A 21063-nucleotide genomic window follows, 5' to 3' on the forward strand; every position below is an offset into this window, starting at 1 on the left:
CAAATCTCAATTCAAATCCCTGCGATATAACCTGTAAGAGGTCTGAATTACTGAGATATTTTGGCAAACCTCTAGGCTTTATAACAAAGTGACCGCATTTCCAGGAAAATCTCAATTTTTCAGCGCCACTGTGCTTTTGGATATTAAGCAGATGCTCCCTGCATACAAAGGAAGTAGAAGTTTTCTGCAAAACTTGACCTTTTCGATCTGTCAAACTTGATCCAATGCTATTTCTGTCTGTTTAGGGGATTAACTAACAGATAGTAGTGACTCTACAAAGCCCCTAAAGATGAGAGTAAAAATTATATTTCAATGCTTTTGCATACACTTGCAAACGTTTTGCGTTCCCCCGAGAAACTTTACGTTATCTTTCAAAACTTGTCCTTTGCGAGGGAACGCAAAGTTTAGCAGTTTTTAAAAATAGTGTTAGTGTTATTTTAGTTTGTAGGGGCTGGTCTTGGGCATCAAAATTGCGGGCTGATAATGGGTCCCACAGATTACTTGTGATTGCGAATGCGAAAGTGAAAAGAGAGCGAGCATTCAAAGGTGATTTCAATACCCCGTAAATAGATAGTGGCTCCATGATATCCACAAGTTATAGGCCTATAGAAAGAGTATGCGTGATCGTGAATTCAAAGTTCATGTGCCAATGTAAAAATGTCCTCTCTGTGACGTCCCTACAAAACTTCAGTGTGGCTAGCAATTATTTGTTAGCTTCTAGTCTATACCAATGTTTACTTTAAATTGTGTAGCTTGTTGTATCGTGGCAAAGTACAGTTTTAAAGAAGCATCTACATAGAGCCCTTTGTACATTATTGAGCTTGAGAATAGTTATTTTATTTGCATAAACCGTTTTCTGCTGTCTTGGATCGTTGTATTCTTTCAACCAAACAGCTTGCATTCCAGCTGAGCGGGAATGCATTGGTTCAAGTGTCCAATAGCATTTGTTCCGAAACAGTGTTTGAATACTCGACTTTTCTGTGTGGCCTAACTTGAACTGTGGTATCTCATGTGGGCACATCCAACTACTGATTTAAATTGAAAGCGATTTTCTATTCTTTCATATCTGGCCTCAGAGGATGTGCTGTCACTGCATTGAAAGGCAGATTATCATGGTGATCTGTTGAAGGGCATGATGAAACATTGTGACCTTAAAGCTTTATACTGTTTTGTTTTAGCAGTGATAATATAAGGCCTGCATTTTCTCCTGCCTTACTGCACTGCGTATTTCCTTTAATAACGGTTGTAAATTTTATAATGGTTATCAGGAGTAGGCCATCTCTATCACCAGCTTGTACAAACTTGATTATTCGTGAAATCTAATTTAAATAAGATGGGGGTGGATCACATTTACAATCCAAATGGTAATTAATTTGCACGCAGTTTGACCCCAAAGTGCCGCTATAAACTGCTTAATCAGCTGATTTAATGTTTGTGAAAGTGTTGAGAGAGTGTATCTCTTTTAATAGGAGAGCATGCGCGGCGTGAGAGGTCGTATGGGCTAGAGCTCCTCGCGGCGTGTGAAAACTTTGGCTTAAATGCGTTTTTCTTAAGTCCCCCAACAATTAAAACGTACGTCCAACAGCAAGCAAACCCAGACGATTGACTGGAGGGGAAAAGAGGAAGGGAAAAAACAGAAGGAAGGAAAAGCGATCTTATGTCGAAAGGGAGACCGCACACGAGGCAACAACGACAAAAAATGGCAGGCGCGGGAGAAACGGTAGAAGCTGGCTTTGATTACAACACCAGGTTTGATGGCCTTGAGTCCAAACTCAATAAACTTCTGCAAGTCAATACCTCTACTAACATACTGCTTGACTCTGCGGTGAAGAGGATTAAGGCTTTGGAAAACCGATTTGAAAGCGCGATGGCTGAGGTGCATGATTACGGTGTTTTGGTGGAGGCGCAGGTGAGCCGCACAGGTGCGCTCGAAAAGAAGCTACAAGATGCTTTGGATCATATTGACCAATTGGAGAATAGGCATCGCCAGAACAACCTGCGCTTGTTGAATGTGTTGGAAGGTAGTGAAAAGGATCTGCCCATGTCTGCTTTCCTGGTTAAAACTTTTGCGGAAAAGTGGAAGCTGGAGCTTAAAGAAGAGGACTTTGAAAGAGCGCACCGCGTTGGGGCCAAAAGAGATGACACCAGGTACCCGCGCGCTATTATTTTCAAGCTGCACCACTACCAGAAGAAGTTGTATATTTGGAAAGGAACTCGTAAACAAATAGATGGTTGCAACTTCAAAGTGGTGCCTGATATGTCCGCGGCGGTGCGGGAGAAAAGGAGGGCGTTCTGGCCTCTGAGAGAACAGCTTCATCAGATCGACATTAAGACTTTTCTAAAATTTCCAGCGACGTTGTATGTGGAGGATGGAGACCTCGTAAATACCTTCACATCACCGGAGAAAGCTAGACTGGAACTAAAGAAGAAGTACCTAGGTATAAAATGACTTGATCTTCAGAACCTGGTAAGAACATTTAGCACTCTTAAACCTCCGTAGAAGAAATGAAATTGGACTTAAAAAATATCGAATCTGAATATTAAGAATAGGTCCTATGTCCTAAATACACAGCTGGATGGGAAAGTGGTTGTTTATTGATTTTTTTTTTCTCTCTCTTATTATTATTATTTTTTTATTATTATCTTTGGGTAACGGTCTAAATTGGGTTTTAATTTATTTTTGTTATAATAGCAGTTTCTTTGTTTTTTATAATTTTTTCATTTTGGTTGGATTTTGTTTTATTATTAATATGTTTTTAAAAGGGGGGATTATTACTGGAATTATTTGGAAGTCACTGTGTCCACGCCAGATGTAGCTGGGAGTTGAAGCTCAAAAAAAGCATGTTTCTTGGAAAGGAGGGGAGGGAGGAGGGAGGGGGTATATGTTATATGTTTATATGTTACATGTTGGTATGGATGGATGAATGTCTGTTTGAACTCTTTAGGTGCTACTCTTTAGGTGCTACTAATTTTGAACACATTTATTTTTTGCAGATGAAATTGGGCTATGCAGTCTGCCCTATATCACTATACTTATATATTTAAAAAAAAAATAGATAAAATCGTATATATTAGTAATTGAAATAAAATAAAAATGCATACAAGGAGTATAAAAGATATATTAAACACATTTAAAGTAGTAACTTGGAATGTAAATGGACTGCAGGAGGGTTCAAAAAAACACAAAGTTATTTATCATTTGGAAAAAATGTCCGCTGACATAGTTTTTCTCCAAGAACTCCATTTTAAAGCTGGTCAAATAGAGTACTTGAAAAGAAGATGGGTGGGGGAGGCCTTTGAGTCAGTATATACATCCAGAAGTAGAGGAGTTGGGATATTGATTAATAAGAGAATACCCTTTAAATTAGTGTCACAATATTCAGATCCGTACGGAAGATATCTTATAATCAAATGTGAATTATTTGGGGAAATGTATACGCTTCTGAGCATTTATAGGCCTCCAGCCTCAAACATGGCCTTTTTAAAAGATATTCAAACAAGATTGGATAGTTCACAAACAGGTCTGATAATTATGGGAGGAGACCTAAATAGCATTTTTAGTGTTTGTGACAGCACAACAAAAACTAGGAAGGTCAATGTTCCAAAACATTTACAGAAATTTATTTCTGTCAATGCTCTTCATGATATATGGAGGACCATACATCCAAACTCAAAAGATTACACTTATTATTCACATCCCCAGAATAGTTACAGTAGATTGGATTATCTTTTTGTGTCTCAAGGGGGAATTCATAATTGTATATCATGTAAAATTGATAATATTATGATATCTGATCATGCTTCAGTTGTCTGCACCATGACTCCGAAGGAAAACACCTTACAGCATAGAATTTGGAGAATGAATAGGAAATATTTAATGGATATGGAATTTGTTGCTTATATAAAAGAACAAATTAATATTTTTATTTTAACTAATGTACAGCAACCTCACCCTCAAGATAAGCCAAATATCTGTATTATATGGGACTCCTTTAAAGCATATATAAGGGGGGTAATGATAGCCTTTTCAGCAAAAAGGAAAGCTAGTTCTGACCGAAAAATGATTAAAATAAAACAGGATATTAATTTAATGGAAACTCAACTTAAAAAAGGAGACCAAACAATTAAAAGCAAATTGCAAGAAAAGAAATTAGAAATGGACTCTATACTGATGGATAAAGTTAAAGACTTCAGACAAAATTCGAATAAGCTTAATTATATATCAGCTAATAAATCGGGTAAATACTTGGCATCAATGGTCAAGAGGGTTGCAAAGACTCAGTCTATATCTTTAAAAGAGGAAGAATCAGATGATGTTATTACAAACAATGATATTATTAATAAAAGATTTAAGCAATTTTATGAACACTTGTATACATCTGAAGTTAAAGATGATGACCCAGATTCCTTTCTTAAAACTGTCAAATTACAGCGCTTATCAGATCATCAAAAGGAAGATGTGGGGAAAGTCTTTGCAATCTCTGAGATCGAAGCTGCAATTAAGGCATTTCCCGAAAAAAAGGCCCCAGGAACAGATGGCCTCCCTATTGAGTTTTATTCAACATTCTGGCCAAATATTAGACCTTTGTTCCTGGAAGTTGTAAATTCATTTGTTAATCAACAAAAAATACCAGAAACTATGTATCTTTCAACTATTTCTGTGATACCAAAACCAGGACGTGATTGTAATAAGCCCTCTGATTTCAGGCCCATCAGCTTAATCAATTGTGATAAGAAAATCATAACAAAAGTAATGAATAATAGATTGGCACTAATTCTACCTAGCATTATTCATCATAACCAAGCCGGGTTTATTCCTAATAGGGATCTTAGAACTAATGTTAGAACATGTATATCATTAACACAATATGCTAAAAAATATAAGATAGATTTGACCTTGATGGCGGTCGATGCCGAAAAAGCATTTGACCGCCTTGAATGGTCATATTTGTACAAAGTGCTTGAAACATTTGAATTCCCAGTAGAATTTATTAATATGGTAAAAACTTTGTATAGAGCCCCCAAAGCACAAGTCTGTACCAATGGTGTTATATCTGAGGCTTTTTCGTTAAGCCGTGGTACTGCTCAAGGTTGTCCATTATCTCCAGCGCTATTTGCAATGGCTATTGAACCCATGGCTGAGAAAATAAGACAGACAGATAACATAACTGGTATCACTATAGGCAAAAATGAATATAAATTAAGCTTATTTGCTGATGATTTGTTATTATATCTAAGCGAAGTGGACATTTCAATTCCGAGTGTAATCAATATAATGAGTATATTTTCAAAAATTTCAGGTTATAAAATTAACAGTGGCAAAACTGAAATTTTGACCTTTAGCCAAAAACAAATAAACTCAGAAGTATTTAAACAATTTAAAGTACAAAGCTGTAAAATAAAATATTTAGGTTGTTATATCAGTGCAAACAAAAAACAGTTGTATAAGAGTAATTTTCTTACATTGAAAAGTAATCTAAAACATACTCTTAATAATTACAGTGATCTCAAGTTGAATCTAATTGGTAGAATAAATCTGGTAAAGATGATGTGGCTCCCTAAGTTTATTTATTTGTTTCAGTGTATTCCGCTGACACCACCAAAAACTTTTTTCACGGAAATAAATTCCATAATTACATCTTTCATTTGGGCTGGAAAAACCCCAAGAATAAAAAGGAATTTACTGTTTTGCCCCAAACGGGAAGGAGGGTTAAACCTCCCTAATATGGAATTGTATCAGATAGCAGCCCAGATGTTTTATATTGATCGTATTATTAATAATACTAATGAAGACCCATGGCTGGTTATTGAAAATCATCAATTACACCCAAATAGTTTATTATCCATTTTGTTCTCCAAGAAAAAAGTAAAGACTGATAACTTTGTGGTCAACAGTACATTAAATATGTGGAAAAAAACCAAACAGATTTTAGGGATGGAGATTGGCACCCCAGCACATATTAAGATTTGGAATAATCCATCTGTTAAAATTCAGGGTACTAAATTAATGTGGAAAACTTGGATGAATGGAGGCATTGAAACATTATCAGATATTATTAGTTTAAGTAAAATATCCTCATTTGATATGCTGAAAGATAAATTTAAATTAAAAGATTCAGAGATATTTAAATATATGCAGTTAAAAAATTGGGTCACAGAGAACTGTGATATAGTGAATGATGTTCCGGAAAAGATAAAGACCCTTCTGGAACAAAGTAAGAAAAAAAAAAAAGGTGTAAGTGTTATGTATGACTATCTCAATAATGTTGTAATAAATTGTAATCTGCTAAGTAAAATATATGAAGGCTGGGACAGAGATATAAAGGATTTCAATGCCAAAACAAAATGGAAGGAGTGCTTAAATCTAACATATAAAGCCACAACTAACAAAAATCTTAGATTGATTCAATATAAATTAATGACTAGAATTTATTATAGTAGGGATAAAATTCATAAGTTTGATGTATCTTCCCCCCCCACCTGCTTAAAGTGCGGTAGTAGTGACGATCTCACTCATTCATTTTGGTATTGCAAAAAAATAAAGGAAACGTGGTTTGATATTGAGAGATGGCTCTCTAACATCTGTAAGCAGAAATTTGTATTCACACCAGAAGCCTGCTTACTCCAAAATGTAACAAAAATGAGATATCCTATGGGATGGCAATCAATATTTTCCTCATTAGTTTATAAGAAATTGTTGTTACAAAATTGGAAAAACATAATTACCCCAGGGTTAGATAAATGGAAAAATGCAATGAAGTATTACCTAAATATTGAGAAAGCTCTGTCAGTGGATAAAAATAAACAAAAACAGTTTAATTTTGTGTGGAAACCAATATTTGATGCTCTGTAATTAGTCCAACGTTAGATCTGCTTAATTCAAATCTGTATTTTAATTTATAGGTTCGTAAATTTGACATGGTAATATTAACATCTTTTCTTTCTTTTTCTTTTTTTCCTCTTAACAGTTTACTTGGAGCACCAGCAGTATAATTGGTGGGTGTGTGTGTGTGTGTGTGTCGGTGTGTGTGTCTGAATGGTTTATTATTATTATTATTATTAGTGTGACTTGTCCTGGTGTTGTAAATTGTTCAGAATGCGTTTAAATAGTTTGTCTGGTTTGTCTTGTCTATTGTCTTTTGTCTGAGAAAAAAAGAAAAGGAAAAAAAAAGAAAAGAGAGATGTATGTATAAAAAGAAGGGGAGTGTGCATTGTGTTAATTTATTTTGTTTTTTTTTCTCTTTCTCCCCTATTGTATAGTTATACAGAGGTTATTGTTTAGGACTGGTTAATATTTGAATGGAATTGGCTGGAAAACCAGGTTGTTTATTGCATGGTCTCTCTGTTTTCTTTGTATTTGCATAATAAAAACAATTCTAAAAAAAAAAAGAGAGAGTGTATCTGTATCTGCATGTGGTTGGTTCGATGTTTTTTAAATTAATTGTATGCTATTTTTAAAGAATGCTCACCAAGGCAGCATTTATTTGATCAAAAAATACAGTAAAAACCATAATATTGTGAACTGTTTTCTATTTTAATGTGGGGTTTTCTTTTGATATGTATTTAGTCCTGTGATGCAAAGCTGAATTTTCAGCATCATTAGTCTTAGTCTTCAGTGTCACATGATCCTTCAGAAATCATTCTAATATGTTGATTTGCTGCTCAAGGAACATTTCTTTTTATTATCAATGTTGAAAACTAAACTGAACTTTTGCAGTGGTTAATCAGTGCATTAATCTTGTCTTCTGTCAGCTTTGTACTAGAATCAACACATTTAAAAATGCTTTCAAACTAGGACAGTCACTGACGCATTTATGCTCATTATGATGCACGTCTTTAATCCATTGTGTCAATGACATCATCTGTCCTCTGTCAAGGACGTCACATGGCTTGATTACTCTTCCTCTGTGTCCAGGTCCACGTAATTTGTGATGTGTGATGTGTGTTGAAAGAAATCGATCGTCAAAATGAAGCAGCGGCTATTGATCGTCTCTTGGCCTCGTGTCTGAGCCGACTGATTGAATTAAAGAACTGTCAGCACATCTCTCAATAAACTCTTTAGACATATGTCAAGAATGTAGACATTTGTCAAGAATCACCCACCCGGGTTGGACAGGTAGTTGTTTTTAACTGCTGGTTTGGTTGATAACAGAAAGGTTTGGATTTAATCTTGAGGTGATGATCCCCAACCCTTCGGTGTGTATAAATGCATTGCTATATTACTATTATATCCATAAAGCTTGAAGACGTTATGAATGACACTGAACTGAACATTATTTAGGGTTAAACATTGGTGCTTTGACATCATACTGCTTTGAAACAACATTAGTGTGAGTAAATAATGGCAATTTTGACTTTATAGCTACATTAACTGTTACTTTGATTATTTTAAGATTGATTTAAAGTTGGCATGAAACAGAAGTTGCGATAGTCTTTTCTTTCCCTATTGTGACACATATCAGAGAGAAATGGCTTCCCCAACAAGAAAACATTTAGGGCGGGGCTTTTTTTTTTGTCCATTGATTGGATGGTTGTGGTTTTAAATCGAAATTCAGAGCTTTTCATTCAGAAGGATATATTTTCTGTCCGGTGTTCTACCTCAACAGGTGCGAGGCTGAAACATCCGACAGCGCACGTGTACGCGTTGAGATATTTCTAAATGAACATTGCCAGCACCCTCTGGAGCTGACTGTGAATGCCTCTCAGGCTCTCACCCAAACAGTATTATTTCACAGATCGCGTGTGTCCCTTTTATTGCAGACCCGTAATCTACGTGCTGCCTCAGCAAACGCGAGATTCGAGTCGTTCACAATATAAGAAAGTCAACAGGCGTGAGGCTGAAAGACAAGACGCATGGCTGTGCGCATCGAGATATTTCTCAATGAACACAGCCAGCACCCTCAAGAGCTGACTGTGCATGCCTCGCACCCACACAGAATCTATATTGCAGAGTAGACTCGTAACCTACGCGCTGCCTCGGCAAACGCGAGAACCAAGACTTTTCTCAAAGTTAAAAAAACGTTACTACTTTCAGTACATTGTTGTTGTGTAAACATAACCTGAAAAAGAGTTCACACTGAAAGTGAAAATGCAATTGTGTAGATCAGCATTTCACTACACTTTGTTGTCGTCTGTCAGCTGCATGTACACTAGAATCAACAGACATATTTCTAAAAGTGAGCATACAGTTAGAAGGTTTAAGATGGTTGAAATGAATCTGTCAAATGGCAGCCAATAAAACATGTGCATATATTTCTTCAAACTAAAATGTTGCTGTGCATAACATGCACGGCAGATGTTTTCTTACCTCTTCAGATTCAGAGGAGGAAGCAGCAGATGTAGTACGTACTGTTCTGTTAACAGGTCAAAGAACTACAGTCCACCCACTCTTATTAACTTTAAAGGAACAGTTCACCCTAAAATTGCAACTGCAATCATTTGTCTTTGCAAACCTGAATGGGACACCAGAGGAGAAGGTTAGCAGACTCTCCATTAAAGTTTTGCGTACAACATGTGCACTACATTCTGAGCCTTCATATGAGAGCTTTGTGTGAGTAATAGATTGAAAATGAAGTAGTTATTCACGGCAAATCGGCTGTGTTCAGCATTCGCTTTTATTGTATTGAGGGCAGCTTGAACATAGTTATAAATGACTCTTTTTGTGTTCCACAAAAGTAGGAAAGTCATACACGTTTGCAATGACATGTGGGTGGGTAAATTAATCTCTTTAAGACTTCACATCAAACTGCATTTTCACAGCAATGCCATTTGAAAATATTTTCTCAGCTCGTAGCAATCAAACTAAAACTAAGGATAATTATGATGGTATGTAACTTTACCAGGATGAGATGTGGCTTGTAAATTCAGGACATCTGGTCACCGTAGTGTAAACACAATAAAAAGAACATTGTTGTTTTAGCCAGTACATTTCTCATGTCAGCTAAATAGGATTTCCAACAATAGTTGTTTTTGCTGTTCACTCTTTGTTTTGGGGTTTGATCAATGGGCTTGATAAAGCAATGAAGAATAAATGAAAAGTCCACCCTGTTTAAATTGTGTTTGTGTTGTAAAGATGTCATTCTTGTTGTTTGCGGCTGTTCCTCTGAGAGTGTCGGCCCCACGGCAGCTGTGGTGACGTAAAAGGACAAACAAGGTGTAGAGTAAAACATTGTCCTGTCTTACACATTTTAGCTTCCCCACATCTATTCCCTGAAATCCAGTTATTAGATTAATCAAATGCAAAATACCCATTGTTAGCAGTTAGCACTATTATGTGTGACTTGCTGCAAAGATTAAAAAAAAATGTTTAAAATGTTATATTTAATTTTAGTTTTTAGTAATATTAATACTTCAACTTAAGTTAAATTTATCAACTCCAACTTAGATTTTTTTATTTCAGTTTGTTCCCAAGGCTAACTTTCAAATTTTCCATTAAGTTTTTTAAGTTTTATATATTTTATTTTAAGATTAAATATTTTTTATTTCATTTTATTCCAGCTTTATTTCAATTAACGTAAACTATTATTAATAGTTTCAGTTTTAGTTCAAAATTACAACACAGTACAGCGTGACTTTCGTGACACGAAATATATATTTAAAATACAAAATGTGCATTTCTAATGTTAAAATACATTTTGGCAAAAGGTAAAAATATAATACATCATTTTATATTTTTAATTATCTTAGATTATATGTTGACAGCTGACACACATTTTTAGCTCCCCCTCATCTATCCCCTAAAATATGGTTGTTGATTTTGTGCCTAATAGCATTGAATAGCAGATTTCATTGAAGGGAATCATGAGATTGATTTTTGCATTCAAATTGATTTGCCGATGAAGGACACACAGCGAAAATCCAGGATCACAATGTCCAGCCCAGTCCCCTGTTGAACCGGCTCTCTTTTTAAACCATCAAATCTTTCATTCGTCTACTGCTTCAAAACACAGAGAGTCTGTGTGCAGTGTTATCTGTGGCATGACTGCTGCGGTCATCGATATTGATCATAGATTGGGATTTATATATAGCATCTCACGCTCGGATGGCTATCGAGAGGGAATTAGCTGGTGCTTTGGCCATGCTTAGAATTTCATTTGATAGAGCTGCCATCTACCGATTTACAGTCTCATTCCTTTGGCTCTATAGTGAAAAATGTAATGACTGTATGCCATAAACAATCAGACTTGGGAGGGTTACGTTACAATTACAAATTACTTAAAAAGTACCACAATATGAAAGTAATGTAATCTGATTACATTTGGATTCCTCCAAGTGACGTGACGTGTAGCCAAGTATAGTGTCCCATACTGGGAATTTGTGTTCTGCATTTCTCCCATCCAAGTGCACACCCACACACAGCAGTGAGTAGTGAACACACACACAGTGAACACACACCCAGAAAAGAGTCTCCGACGCTGTTCACCTGAGCACCACTAAGCATGCTTCACATTACAATTATTCTAATTCTCAGTGTTAATCGTGATGATATGGTAACATATTACACTGAAGTTGATTAAGTTTTAGCTTATGTTTATTGTCAGCATTACTTCACATATTTCACAGCCGTTACACATCACATACCTCATTTGATTCGTCCTGGTTAACTGTAAAATGTACTGTTCTTTCCTTCCTTTTTCGTTTTTAATTCTCAGTTATCAGTTATGCCTACATTGCTGCTTAAACAAGTGGACCCTGCAACTGTGTAGCTTAACGAAAGTCTGCAAATTAGTGCCTGATGAAATATTAAACTAGGAGGTGCTCTAGCATATGTTTTTCTTTATTGTTTTTCCCTGAAGAGATATACGTTGTTGTTGTGCACACACACACACACACACACACACACACACACGGAAATGCCTGGTCTCCACATGGATGCTGTTTCCCCCCAGGTTTCAGCTCAGGGGGAAGCTTGATGTTCCCCTCAAATTTCCCCACAAGCCGTCATGTTACAGTAAATTGAAGGGACACAGCCTTCCATTTTAAGCACATTTTCCTTTGAATGTCATTCACAAGATTGAAACGAGGCTATAGCGCAATCTCCACCTAGAGTATTTCTGGGTGATACTGCTTCTGAACCTGTGCTAAATAATGGCTCAGACCTCAAGTGACTAATTTTGTTGCCATCTGTGCGGTGTTGTTTATCAGCAGAACCATAAAACGGCACAGTTGCTATAATAAAACCGTTGAAACGGTGTTGCTCCCAAGAAAAAAAAAGGCTTTAATAAACAAAATGAGCTTCCGGACTGACCGAATAGATGATCCTGCAGCTTAATGAGCCACGAAACGGAATTGTGCATATGACAATTTGTGTTCTTGTTTTTCTTCTTCTTTTTTTCACACTATTAAGGGGAAGGATATGTGTAATACAGATACTCTGATGCTTACTATGCGATTTAAATGATTTAGGTTGAAATAAACTGATCAGGTCAGGCAATTTAAAATTTCTCAATTGCTTTTTTCAGCTTAACGATCCACATTAGGTGTGTGATGCTCTAGCTGCACAAAGGATTATGGGAAATGTAGTTTAGTCATACAAACCTGTCTCTTCATAAACCAGTAGTCACAAAATGCACAAAAACTAAATTAGTACAGTGCAGTCACAAGCACCACGAAACTTGCAAATTCACTCTTAACGGAGTACGGAGAGTCACATTTATAATGATAGTGTGGTAGTGTTTATGACCTGACATGACTTAATTATAGCAGTGACACTTTGTTCACAGGAAGAGTGTAAATGCTAAAGCAAAAGATGTCAATAAAGTCATGTGTTTTTTGACAATGACTCAAAGGAGGCAGGACTTTCCCAGAAGGCCACTTGTCCTCAGAACACACTGCTCGGTCTTAAGTTCAGCCATTAATCAAGTTAAGAGGTATTTTGTCTCTGTCGTTGCATAATGGGAGTCTCTTTACCCCTGTAATACTTTTGTTTAAAAGGGAAAAACTCCCAGTTTTCCCGGCTGTCCTAGTGGTTACACAAAGCAGCCGTCATTTACGTCACACACAAAAAAATACACTATTGACAGAGAGAAAGCATTTTCTACATTAAAAGTGGATGTTGAGTTTTAATTTTTATTGTAAAAGCCTTTTTAAAAATCAATAAATTTCCCAGTTTATTTACTATTGACTGTCATATAACCTGACAGTTAATTAAATTTATATAACTAAATATATAAATGCAACTGTTTATGCTCCATTTCTCTGTGATTAAATTATTTTCTGATTTCTTCTATGCACTTTTAGTTGATATCAGGTTTCTAAAAGCTTTGTAGAATCTTAAAAAAATTAGTAACCATATATACTATATTGTCAAATATAACCTGACAGTTTTTTAATCTTTATTTTGTATTTTCACTCATGATAAATGCAGATCTGTGTTAGATTCTGACCTGTTCTCCACTGAATCCCTTGGGTCCTCTTGCAGGTACATAAGAGCAGATCAGAAACTGAACGCCAGCATCTCGACCACGGGTTGCAGCGAACAGGCCGATCAGCATGTGGTGTTCCTGGAGCATGTGGTGGTGCGAGTCCTCATCGTCCACCCTCGCAGAGGAGACCTGGAGATCAACCTCATATCTCCCTCAGGGACGCGATCACAGCTACTGGGTCAGAGGTGATGTTCACTTACACACAACAAAACATGTAAATACATGCATATAGGCTAATTATAGGTTTGTAAACATTCGGGATGTCCGCGCATCGAGGTTGCAGAAGTCCCGGAAGAGATAGCCTTATAACAGCTAAAGAATTACACGGATACGATATACAAAATAGTTCGATTTAAAAACATCATAGTTTATATTTGATTTATAAAATGTTCTCTGCATATTACAACAGTTTGTCACCCAGCGAATTTAGGTAAAAGCTGCTTTATATTTTTTGTTTAGATCAAGCATCACTATTTTGTCCTTTTTGCAACTTTTTATTGGCTGGATTGTGTAGAGGACAGGAAATGATGGAAGATTTTGAAATCGTACATAATCCACCAACCACCAGGCCTTTAGCAGTGTAAAGTAGATCGCTTACACATTGTAGTCATTTACTTATTCCAAATTACATGACAAAAATTGTGGTTAGTAACGTAATATTACATTTAGGCTAATATAATCGGACTACTTTTTGATTATTTTTAACCTAACTCTTTTCACATTGATTTAAATTGGATAATCTTGTACCATATTGATATAAAAATACAAAGAGAAACAAAATATATTCCATTCTTTGTTATCAACAACATGAAGTACATTAATACATTACGTCAGGATTTCCCCAGACTGGGGTTCGTGATGGAACTGCAGGTTTATTTTTTTTTAGTTTAATGAAAAGCTATTAAGTAATTAAATTATAAAAATGTAAAATTAAGCTAAATCATTTTCAAATAAAAACACTTAGTAAAAATGCTTAGTAAAAAGAAAAAATTTACCTGTATGTCATGTGCCGACATCAGAGAACCATGAACATTATTATTATTGACCTAACTTATTTACTTAAAATCTCAAGTAAATATATTAGGCCAAAGAGCTTCAGCTGACGAAAAAATTGGGAATCCCTGCATTGCATGTAAATATGAAAGGTGAATTTGTACCCTTTAACGGGTTTGAAAGACAAAGGCCTTTCAAAGTCAGTAAAACATGGTTAAATAATACAGTGATATTTAAATAAAATAAAATAAACGTGTGAATCAGGAGTTGATAAGATATGCAATGTTGAGAAAACACTTGTTTAAAGTGAAATGATTTCTGTAAATGCAGTGGTCAAATGCCGTGTGGCACTCAGTTTTCAGTGATATTCACATGACTAGTGGCTGGTCTGTGTGTGCAATTCAACAATCCTAAAAGACCTTTTGAATGTATAAGCAGTAGTAAATACAATTTATTATTATTATTATTATTCTGCCGTAAAACTGAGTGTGCAGACCAACCGTAAAGCCATGAAACCTGACCAGATGGTAGGTTTTTATATCCACTGTATATTGTCAAATGAAAAATGAAATATGAAAATGATACGGCACCATAACAGTTGGGAATGACAACAGACAGTGAACAAGTGACAGTTCATTTTTACACACATAGTTAACTATGTGTGTAAAAATGAACTGTCACTTGTTCACTGTCATGACATTCCCAACTGTTATGGTGCCGTATCATTTTCATATTTCATTTTTCAATGAGTGTGCTACAAAACAAATCAAAGATTGCGTTTTGTGTCTCTTCCATCTACTTTTAGTTTCCTGGAACTTGAGTGTCCCTCATACAAACACTAATATCTTACTTTAGCGTAGTGTATTCTAAAGGGGTCCACTTGGGCTGACGGGCTTTGATCCGGCTGCTCTGGTTTCTGTCACACAGGAAGCTTCATCCTGTCAATCACACAGCAGTTTGATATCCTCTCTGTTGGCCTTGACGCTCTGTGCTCTCCAAATCTCTCTGCTCTCCGCTTCAGCGTAGTTTAGTATTCTCTTAGCAGTTTTCACCGCATGGTTATGATCCTGAGACTCATTCCCATAGCCCTCACGAATAAAGCTCTCACACAATCCAAATCACTCGTTCTCAGGTGCTTTTGCTTCAGGATGCAGATTTCTGCAGTGGCAACACAACACAGGACCAGAACAGAAAACAGAAATGTCAATAAAATCAAATATTCTGTGATTACTATTATTATTATTTTCAATCTTACATAGTTTTTTCTTGGTTTTGGAGGGTATTTCACAACGTTTATTATGGAAAATGTGTCTTCAGACATTAAATGCAAAAAAGTCACTACAATCAAATCTATATAATATATTTTGAAGCATTTCAGCAAGGCTGCAACAAAACATGTGAAAAAAATTAAGAGGTCTAAGTACTTTCTGAATGCAGATTTATTTATCACTATTATTGTTATTATTTGAAATCTTGCATAGTTTTTTTTCTTGGTTTTGGAGAAAATTACACAACTTTTATTGGGGGAAATGTGGAAATCAGACATTGCCAAGAATGTCACTAAAATCAAATACATAAAATAAAGCGTTTTAGCACAAGCCTGCAACATAACAAAATTGTTATTACGGGAAATGTGGCCCTTCAGACATGAAATGCCAAAAATGTTTGGACAAATAAAATGCCACTGTCGTCTTTTCTTTCCGTAACAATGTCTGTCACTCTAGTTTGTCTATGTGAAAGTCCCTCAGTTCTCAATTGTTCTCAGAAAGCTTATTGTTTTGACGATCCACGTCTTATTTACCGCATGGAGACAGAAGAGCTGTCAGAATCCGCCCCTGCACAAACATCTCCCACAGAGCATCTGCTTTTGTGATAACAGACATGACAGCCTAATGGGGCTTCCCGCGTTTGGAGAGTATTTATTAATGGCCAGGAGTCGCCCCGCTCTCCTGCTCTCTCACCCCGGGCTTTCAGTGCTAAGAGTCGAATTGTAGAGTTGATGGAGGGTCGTCCAAATGACGCCTGTGAATTGCCAGGAAAGACATTTGCCTTGAATTATCGCTCCGGTTGGAGAGGGATGCTGTGGTCGGGACCTCCCTTCATCTTTTTTATTCAACATGCACGCTGCCAGAGCCAAATGCAGTTCAGATTTACCATCTTCTTATAGCGCAGACCGCCTCGACTTGGTGGCGGGAGAAGAAAGACGCAGATGTAATGCGCGATATACTGTCCAAGCCTGTTAACAAGGGCCTTGAAAGGGCCAAGTTTAGAAATGGCTGCTTTGCAAAGCTCTCATTAGTAGTGTGATTGTGGACAGCTCAAGGGGAAGAAGTGTTTTTTATCAGTATGAGTGCAGTTCAAAGGAAGCGCTAGGGGTCTGACAGCAGGCTTGAGCAAGTGTGAGCCGCCCTTTTGTTGATATCTGACACTTAGGGAGAAAGTTCATACTGATCGTAAGTAGCGATAAGATTAAAATAAGAAAAAAATACTGGAAACAAATGATTGTCATGTTTGTATTCATGCTATGACTTACTTTTTCTGCTGACATCACCCAGGCCCCATAGGATATTAGCTATGAACCTATTACCCTGTGAACCTAATAGCTTTTAGTCATTGTTTTTGGTTACTGTTAAAGGTAATGCAATTTTTCCCAAAAACCACACCAATAGTTAAATAATTGAATGCCGGTTAATTTAATGAAGGTTACAGCAATAATTGCACTTCCTCTTCCTGTAGATTTTGTTTATTTTTCAGTTTTTCCACAGTTGTTTTCCCCATATAATGAATTACGCATCACATTGCGTTTGGTTTTAGGGTTAAATGAAATGCCCATTAATTTAATGGATAATGTCTAGGCCGAAAATGTGCATGTGCAGTGTATATATATATACATACAAAAAAAATGAATTTGTGCATATTGTAGAATGGATGTAATTATTATGCTTTACACTTAAGGCTAAAAAAGTAGGTTTGGATTATATTTATTTATTTAAGGGAAATTGTTGATGGTCTATGAATCATACATTTTCATGCAAGGGAAAAGGAAAATGCATATATATATATATATATATATATATATATATATATATATATATATATATATATATATAAAAAAAAATCTGTCATCATCATTTACCTAATGTTGTTCCAATTCGATTGATTTCTCTATATGAAATGTGACAAGATATTTTGAGATATTTCAGTTTTTTTCTCTCCATAAAAGTCAATGGGATCCAGTGTTGTTTGGTTCCAAACCAAACAACATTTCTTCAAACTATCTTCTGTGCTCCGCAGAAGAAAGTAAGTCATACAGGTTTGGAACAACATGAGGGTGAATAAATGATGACAGAATTTATATTTTTGGGTGGAGTATCCCTGTAATGTCAACCACAGACCACAGACTCTGACTTGTCCCTCAGTTGGTAAAGACAAACAGGAAAATGTATTTACAGTAATACACCTACGATGTAACATAATCTGTCTGACCTGAGCAAAGTTTATAGCACTACGTCGCACCAGCTGCTCCGAGCTCACACAAACAGAGCCAAGCATCCATCTGCTCAATCACCATGATGCAGTCATGTGACGTCGACTCATGCTTCACAGGTGCAAACTCAAATCAGGCTCGTGGACGCGTTCCCAGTCAACCCTGCTGCACAGCGCCAGAATGTGATTGTGATTTTGTTTTAGATGACGAGGAGCACATTTGTTTTTGATCTTTTTGCACACTTCTGATGAGTGGTGTAATTGACTGAAGTGAAGGATATTTCTTCAGAAGCCGAGGTTTAATTTGATCAAACATGCTCAGTCTAACTGTTTTTTGTTTTCCTTTCTTTTTTTCTTTTTTTTTTTACTGAACACCAGTTAAAAATGGATACCTCACACAAAAAAAAGTTACCTTCATAAAGGTAATATGATGTTAGGCAAATTTGCATATCCATTCTGATAGGTCAGTGTGTGCATCAGAAAACCATTCATAAAGCGGTTCTGCTTCTCAAATCTTGTCAAACTACTGCAAAAATGTTTAATTCATTCAAGTTTTAATAGTTTTAATTTAATTAAAAACTACTAACACTTTACAATAAGGATCCATTTTTTGTTAATTTAACTAACATGAACTAACAATGGAAAAATACTTTAAAATTAATCTTAAATTTGTAACAAAAGTATTTATTGTTGTTTGTTAATGCACTAATGGGACATTATTATAAAGTGTTACCAATACATTTTCATTTATTTTAATAAATTCAAACAATTAAAATGTATTACAATTGAATACATTTAAATGATACAATTAAAATTTAAATTCATGTATGCATCTGCATATTAGTAATACAATGATTTAAACACCAGTTCATTTAATAACTATAGATCGTTGCATTTATTTAATATACATTTTCAAGGATGTTCAGACTTGATGTGCAGTTACCAGTGATGCAGAAATGAGAGATGACTTTCCTTATTTCCATTATCCTTTTTTGCTCTCCTCTTCTTTCAAAAACATTCACCACTCTGTTTTTTCTGCCTTCCAGATTGTTTGATAACTCCAACGAGGGCTTCAGGAACTGGGAGTTCATGACGGTGCATTGCTGGGGGGAAAGAGCGGAGGGCACGTGGACCCTGGAGATAACCGACTCGCCCTCTCAGCTGCGTAACCCGGAGGTGTTGGGTAAGGAATGAACGGAGGAATAAAGTTCAGACTGAATATTCTTCCAGTGCAGACAACCAGTGTGGTGCAATGCCAATCATATCCAGTCTAGACATAGTGCAATCCTAAAACATGACTTTATTCCCAAATTCTGAGCCTAGTTCTAACGTTGTGTTTGCTCAAATATGAAGCTGAATTGCTTGGTTTTACTTTCACACCGTGCTGTGTTGTTTCATATCACTATGCGCATGTGAAATACTTTTGCATTCCAAATGATTTTGTCTCTCAGTACTAGATGCAGTAATTGTAGCTTTACTTTTTACGTCATGTTTCGCAAAAAAGGAACAATACAATGTATGACATATCACATTGACTATGTTCTTAAAAACTTAGTAAACTACTTTGCTGTTTCGATGGGCTGCTGATTTCTTAGGCAGCATCCTAATGAAATTGTAAACTCATAAGCCATACCAGACTTTTGTCCATGATTTTTGTGTGTGTGTGAGCGCTTATTTGGAATTGTTTGCATTCTTGTACTTGCATCAAGTATGTTTCTGATTTAAATGAATGACATTTTTTGCTTAATGCAAACTTTCTTGGAGACCTGCTACAGATTAAAGTTGTTCTTTCCTCTGTTTCTCGTCAGGATTGATGTGATTCATTGTAATGCGTAACAGAACTTTCTTCGTCTGGCTTCTTTTCTTCGTTTCTTGCTCTTTCTTCTCTCTCAGGTAAGCTGAAGGAGTGGACACTAATCCTTCACGGCTCGTCTGAACACCCCTACCATTCTCAGGGTTCCCACCACTCTCGCTCCAGGATGCTGGAAATTCCTACAGCAGGCAAGGAGCTGAAAACGCCAGATTCTGTGCCAGGAGCTCCTGAGCATGAAGAGGAGGAAGAGGAGGAATATAATGGTACTCTCAGTAATACCTAGACAAGTTCAAAAGTTTGGGGTCGGTAAGATTTTTCTATTTGTAATGTTATGCTCGCCAAGGCTGCATTTATTTGATCAAAAATACAGTAAAAATGGTGAAATAAGCAGACTTTTTTGCATCATTACTCCAGTCTTTAATGTCACATAATCCTTCAGAAATTATTCTAATTAGTGATGTCTGGTTCGTGAACCAAACCAGTTTACCAAATCAGACTGAATCGTTCTAAACCGTTTGCTTCTTGAGTCAGCACTCATCCACAAGTTACTAAAGTTTCTCACTTTCGGATGTGCCTGACAGTCACTCCGACTCAAAATAAATCAATATCCCGGATTATACGTTACTCCAGTTACTCTAACTGTACACTGAACTAAGACATGCTGTGCTGAGAGAACTGATAATCTCGAGCTGCAAACAAACAGTACACACACTGCTACAGCGGTTCTCGAGTCAAGAGGTGTGTTTGACTTGAAGCGGCCCTGCGCAGACCGATTGGTGTATGACATCAAAGTACCGCCGAGAGCGATTAGAGAGCAGACAGCTCTGTATGCTTTTGAATTGCTCTCATGTACTTTGATGTCATACACCAATCGGTCTGCGCAGGGCCGCTTCAAGTCGAACACACCTAAGCATTGGTTGCAACAGTTTTCGAATCACCAGTACGCTGAGCCGAGAACGGTTTCTTTCGGACACATCCGACATGCTGAGAACCGATGAGCTGGTGATACTGAGCATGTGTGACAGCACTGTCTGAACCGACAACTGATGCTGTGCTGCTGATACTGTGACATAAATTGGGGGGAAATGCATGTTTATTTAATAGCAAATAAATGTACTGGAATATGCATAGTAACTAGCTATATTAAACAACATATGTATTAAAACATGCAACAACTGTTCAGTCAAAACATGTACAGTATTTTAAGGAAGAACATTTATTTATTTATTTACGATACATTAATCATTTCCAAAGAAAATTGGTGTCCTTAATGGTTGGTTTTTAATTAAGGCATTAAGATAAATTTCCAAAAGATGATTTTTTTATTCCTCTAGTCAACTTTAGCAT

The 21063-nt window shown here is 36.3% G+C and overlaps 2 protein-coding genes across 5 annotated transcripts in view; both read left to right on the forward strand.

The window, feature by feature from the left end:
- pcsk6 (proprotein convertase subtilisin/kexin type 6) overlaps nucleotides 1-21063 on the forward strand; it is a 76930-nt gene that overhangs the window by 36988 nt on the left and 18879 nt on the right. For all 4 annotated transcript variants that reach the window (XR_013794414.1, XM_079584194.1, XM_079584196.1 and 1 more), the window contains exons 12-14: nucleotides 13421-13609; nucleotides 18950-19086; nucleotides 19797-19979. Coding sequence is in view for 3 of the 4 variants with exons in the window: in XM_079584194.1 (XP_079440320.1) it covers nucleotides 13421-13609; nucleotides 18950-19086; nucleotides 19797-19979 (509 nt within the window). In the remaining variant the exon portion in view is untranslated. The remainder of the gene's footprint in view (nucleotides 1-13420; nucleotides 13610-18949; nucleotides 19087-19796; nucleotides 19980-21063) is intronic.
- On the forward strand, nucleotides 1454-7148 carry LOC306983667 (uncharacterized protein). The gene is made up of 2 exons (XM_079584220.1): nucleotides 1454-2467; nucleotides 6969-7148. The coding sequence occupies exon 1, from the start codon at nucleotides 1658-1660 to the stop codon at nucleotides 2447-2449; it is 792 nt and encodes a 263-aa protein (XP_079440346.1). The 5' UTR covers nucleotides 1454-1657; the 3' UTR covers nucleotides 2450-2467; nucleotides 6969-7148.

Source organism: Phoxinus phoxinus, assembly GCF_949152265.1.
Source record: "Phoxinus phoxinus genome assembly, chromosome: 2".
NCBI classification, from domain to species: Eukaryota; Metazoa; Chordata; class Actinopteri; order Cypriniformes; family Leuciscidae; genus Phoxinus; species Phoxinus phoxinus.

Excerpts from the sequence above, each read along its gene's own strand:
- LOC306983667 (XM_079584220.1), top strand. The coding sequence starts at position 1,658 with ATGTCGAAAGGGAGACCGCACACGAGGCAACAACGACAAAAAATGGCA.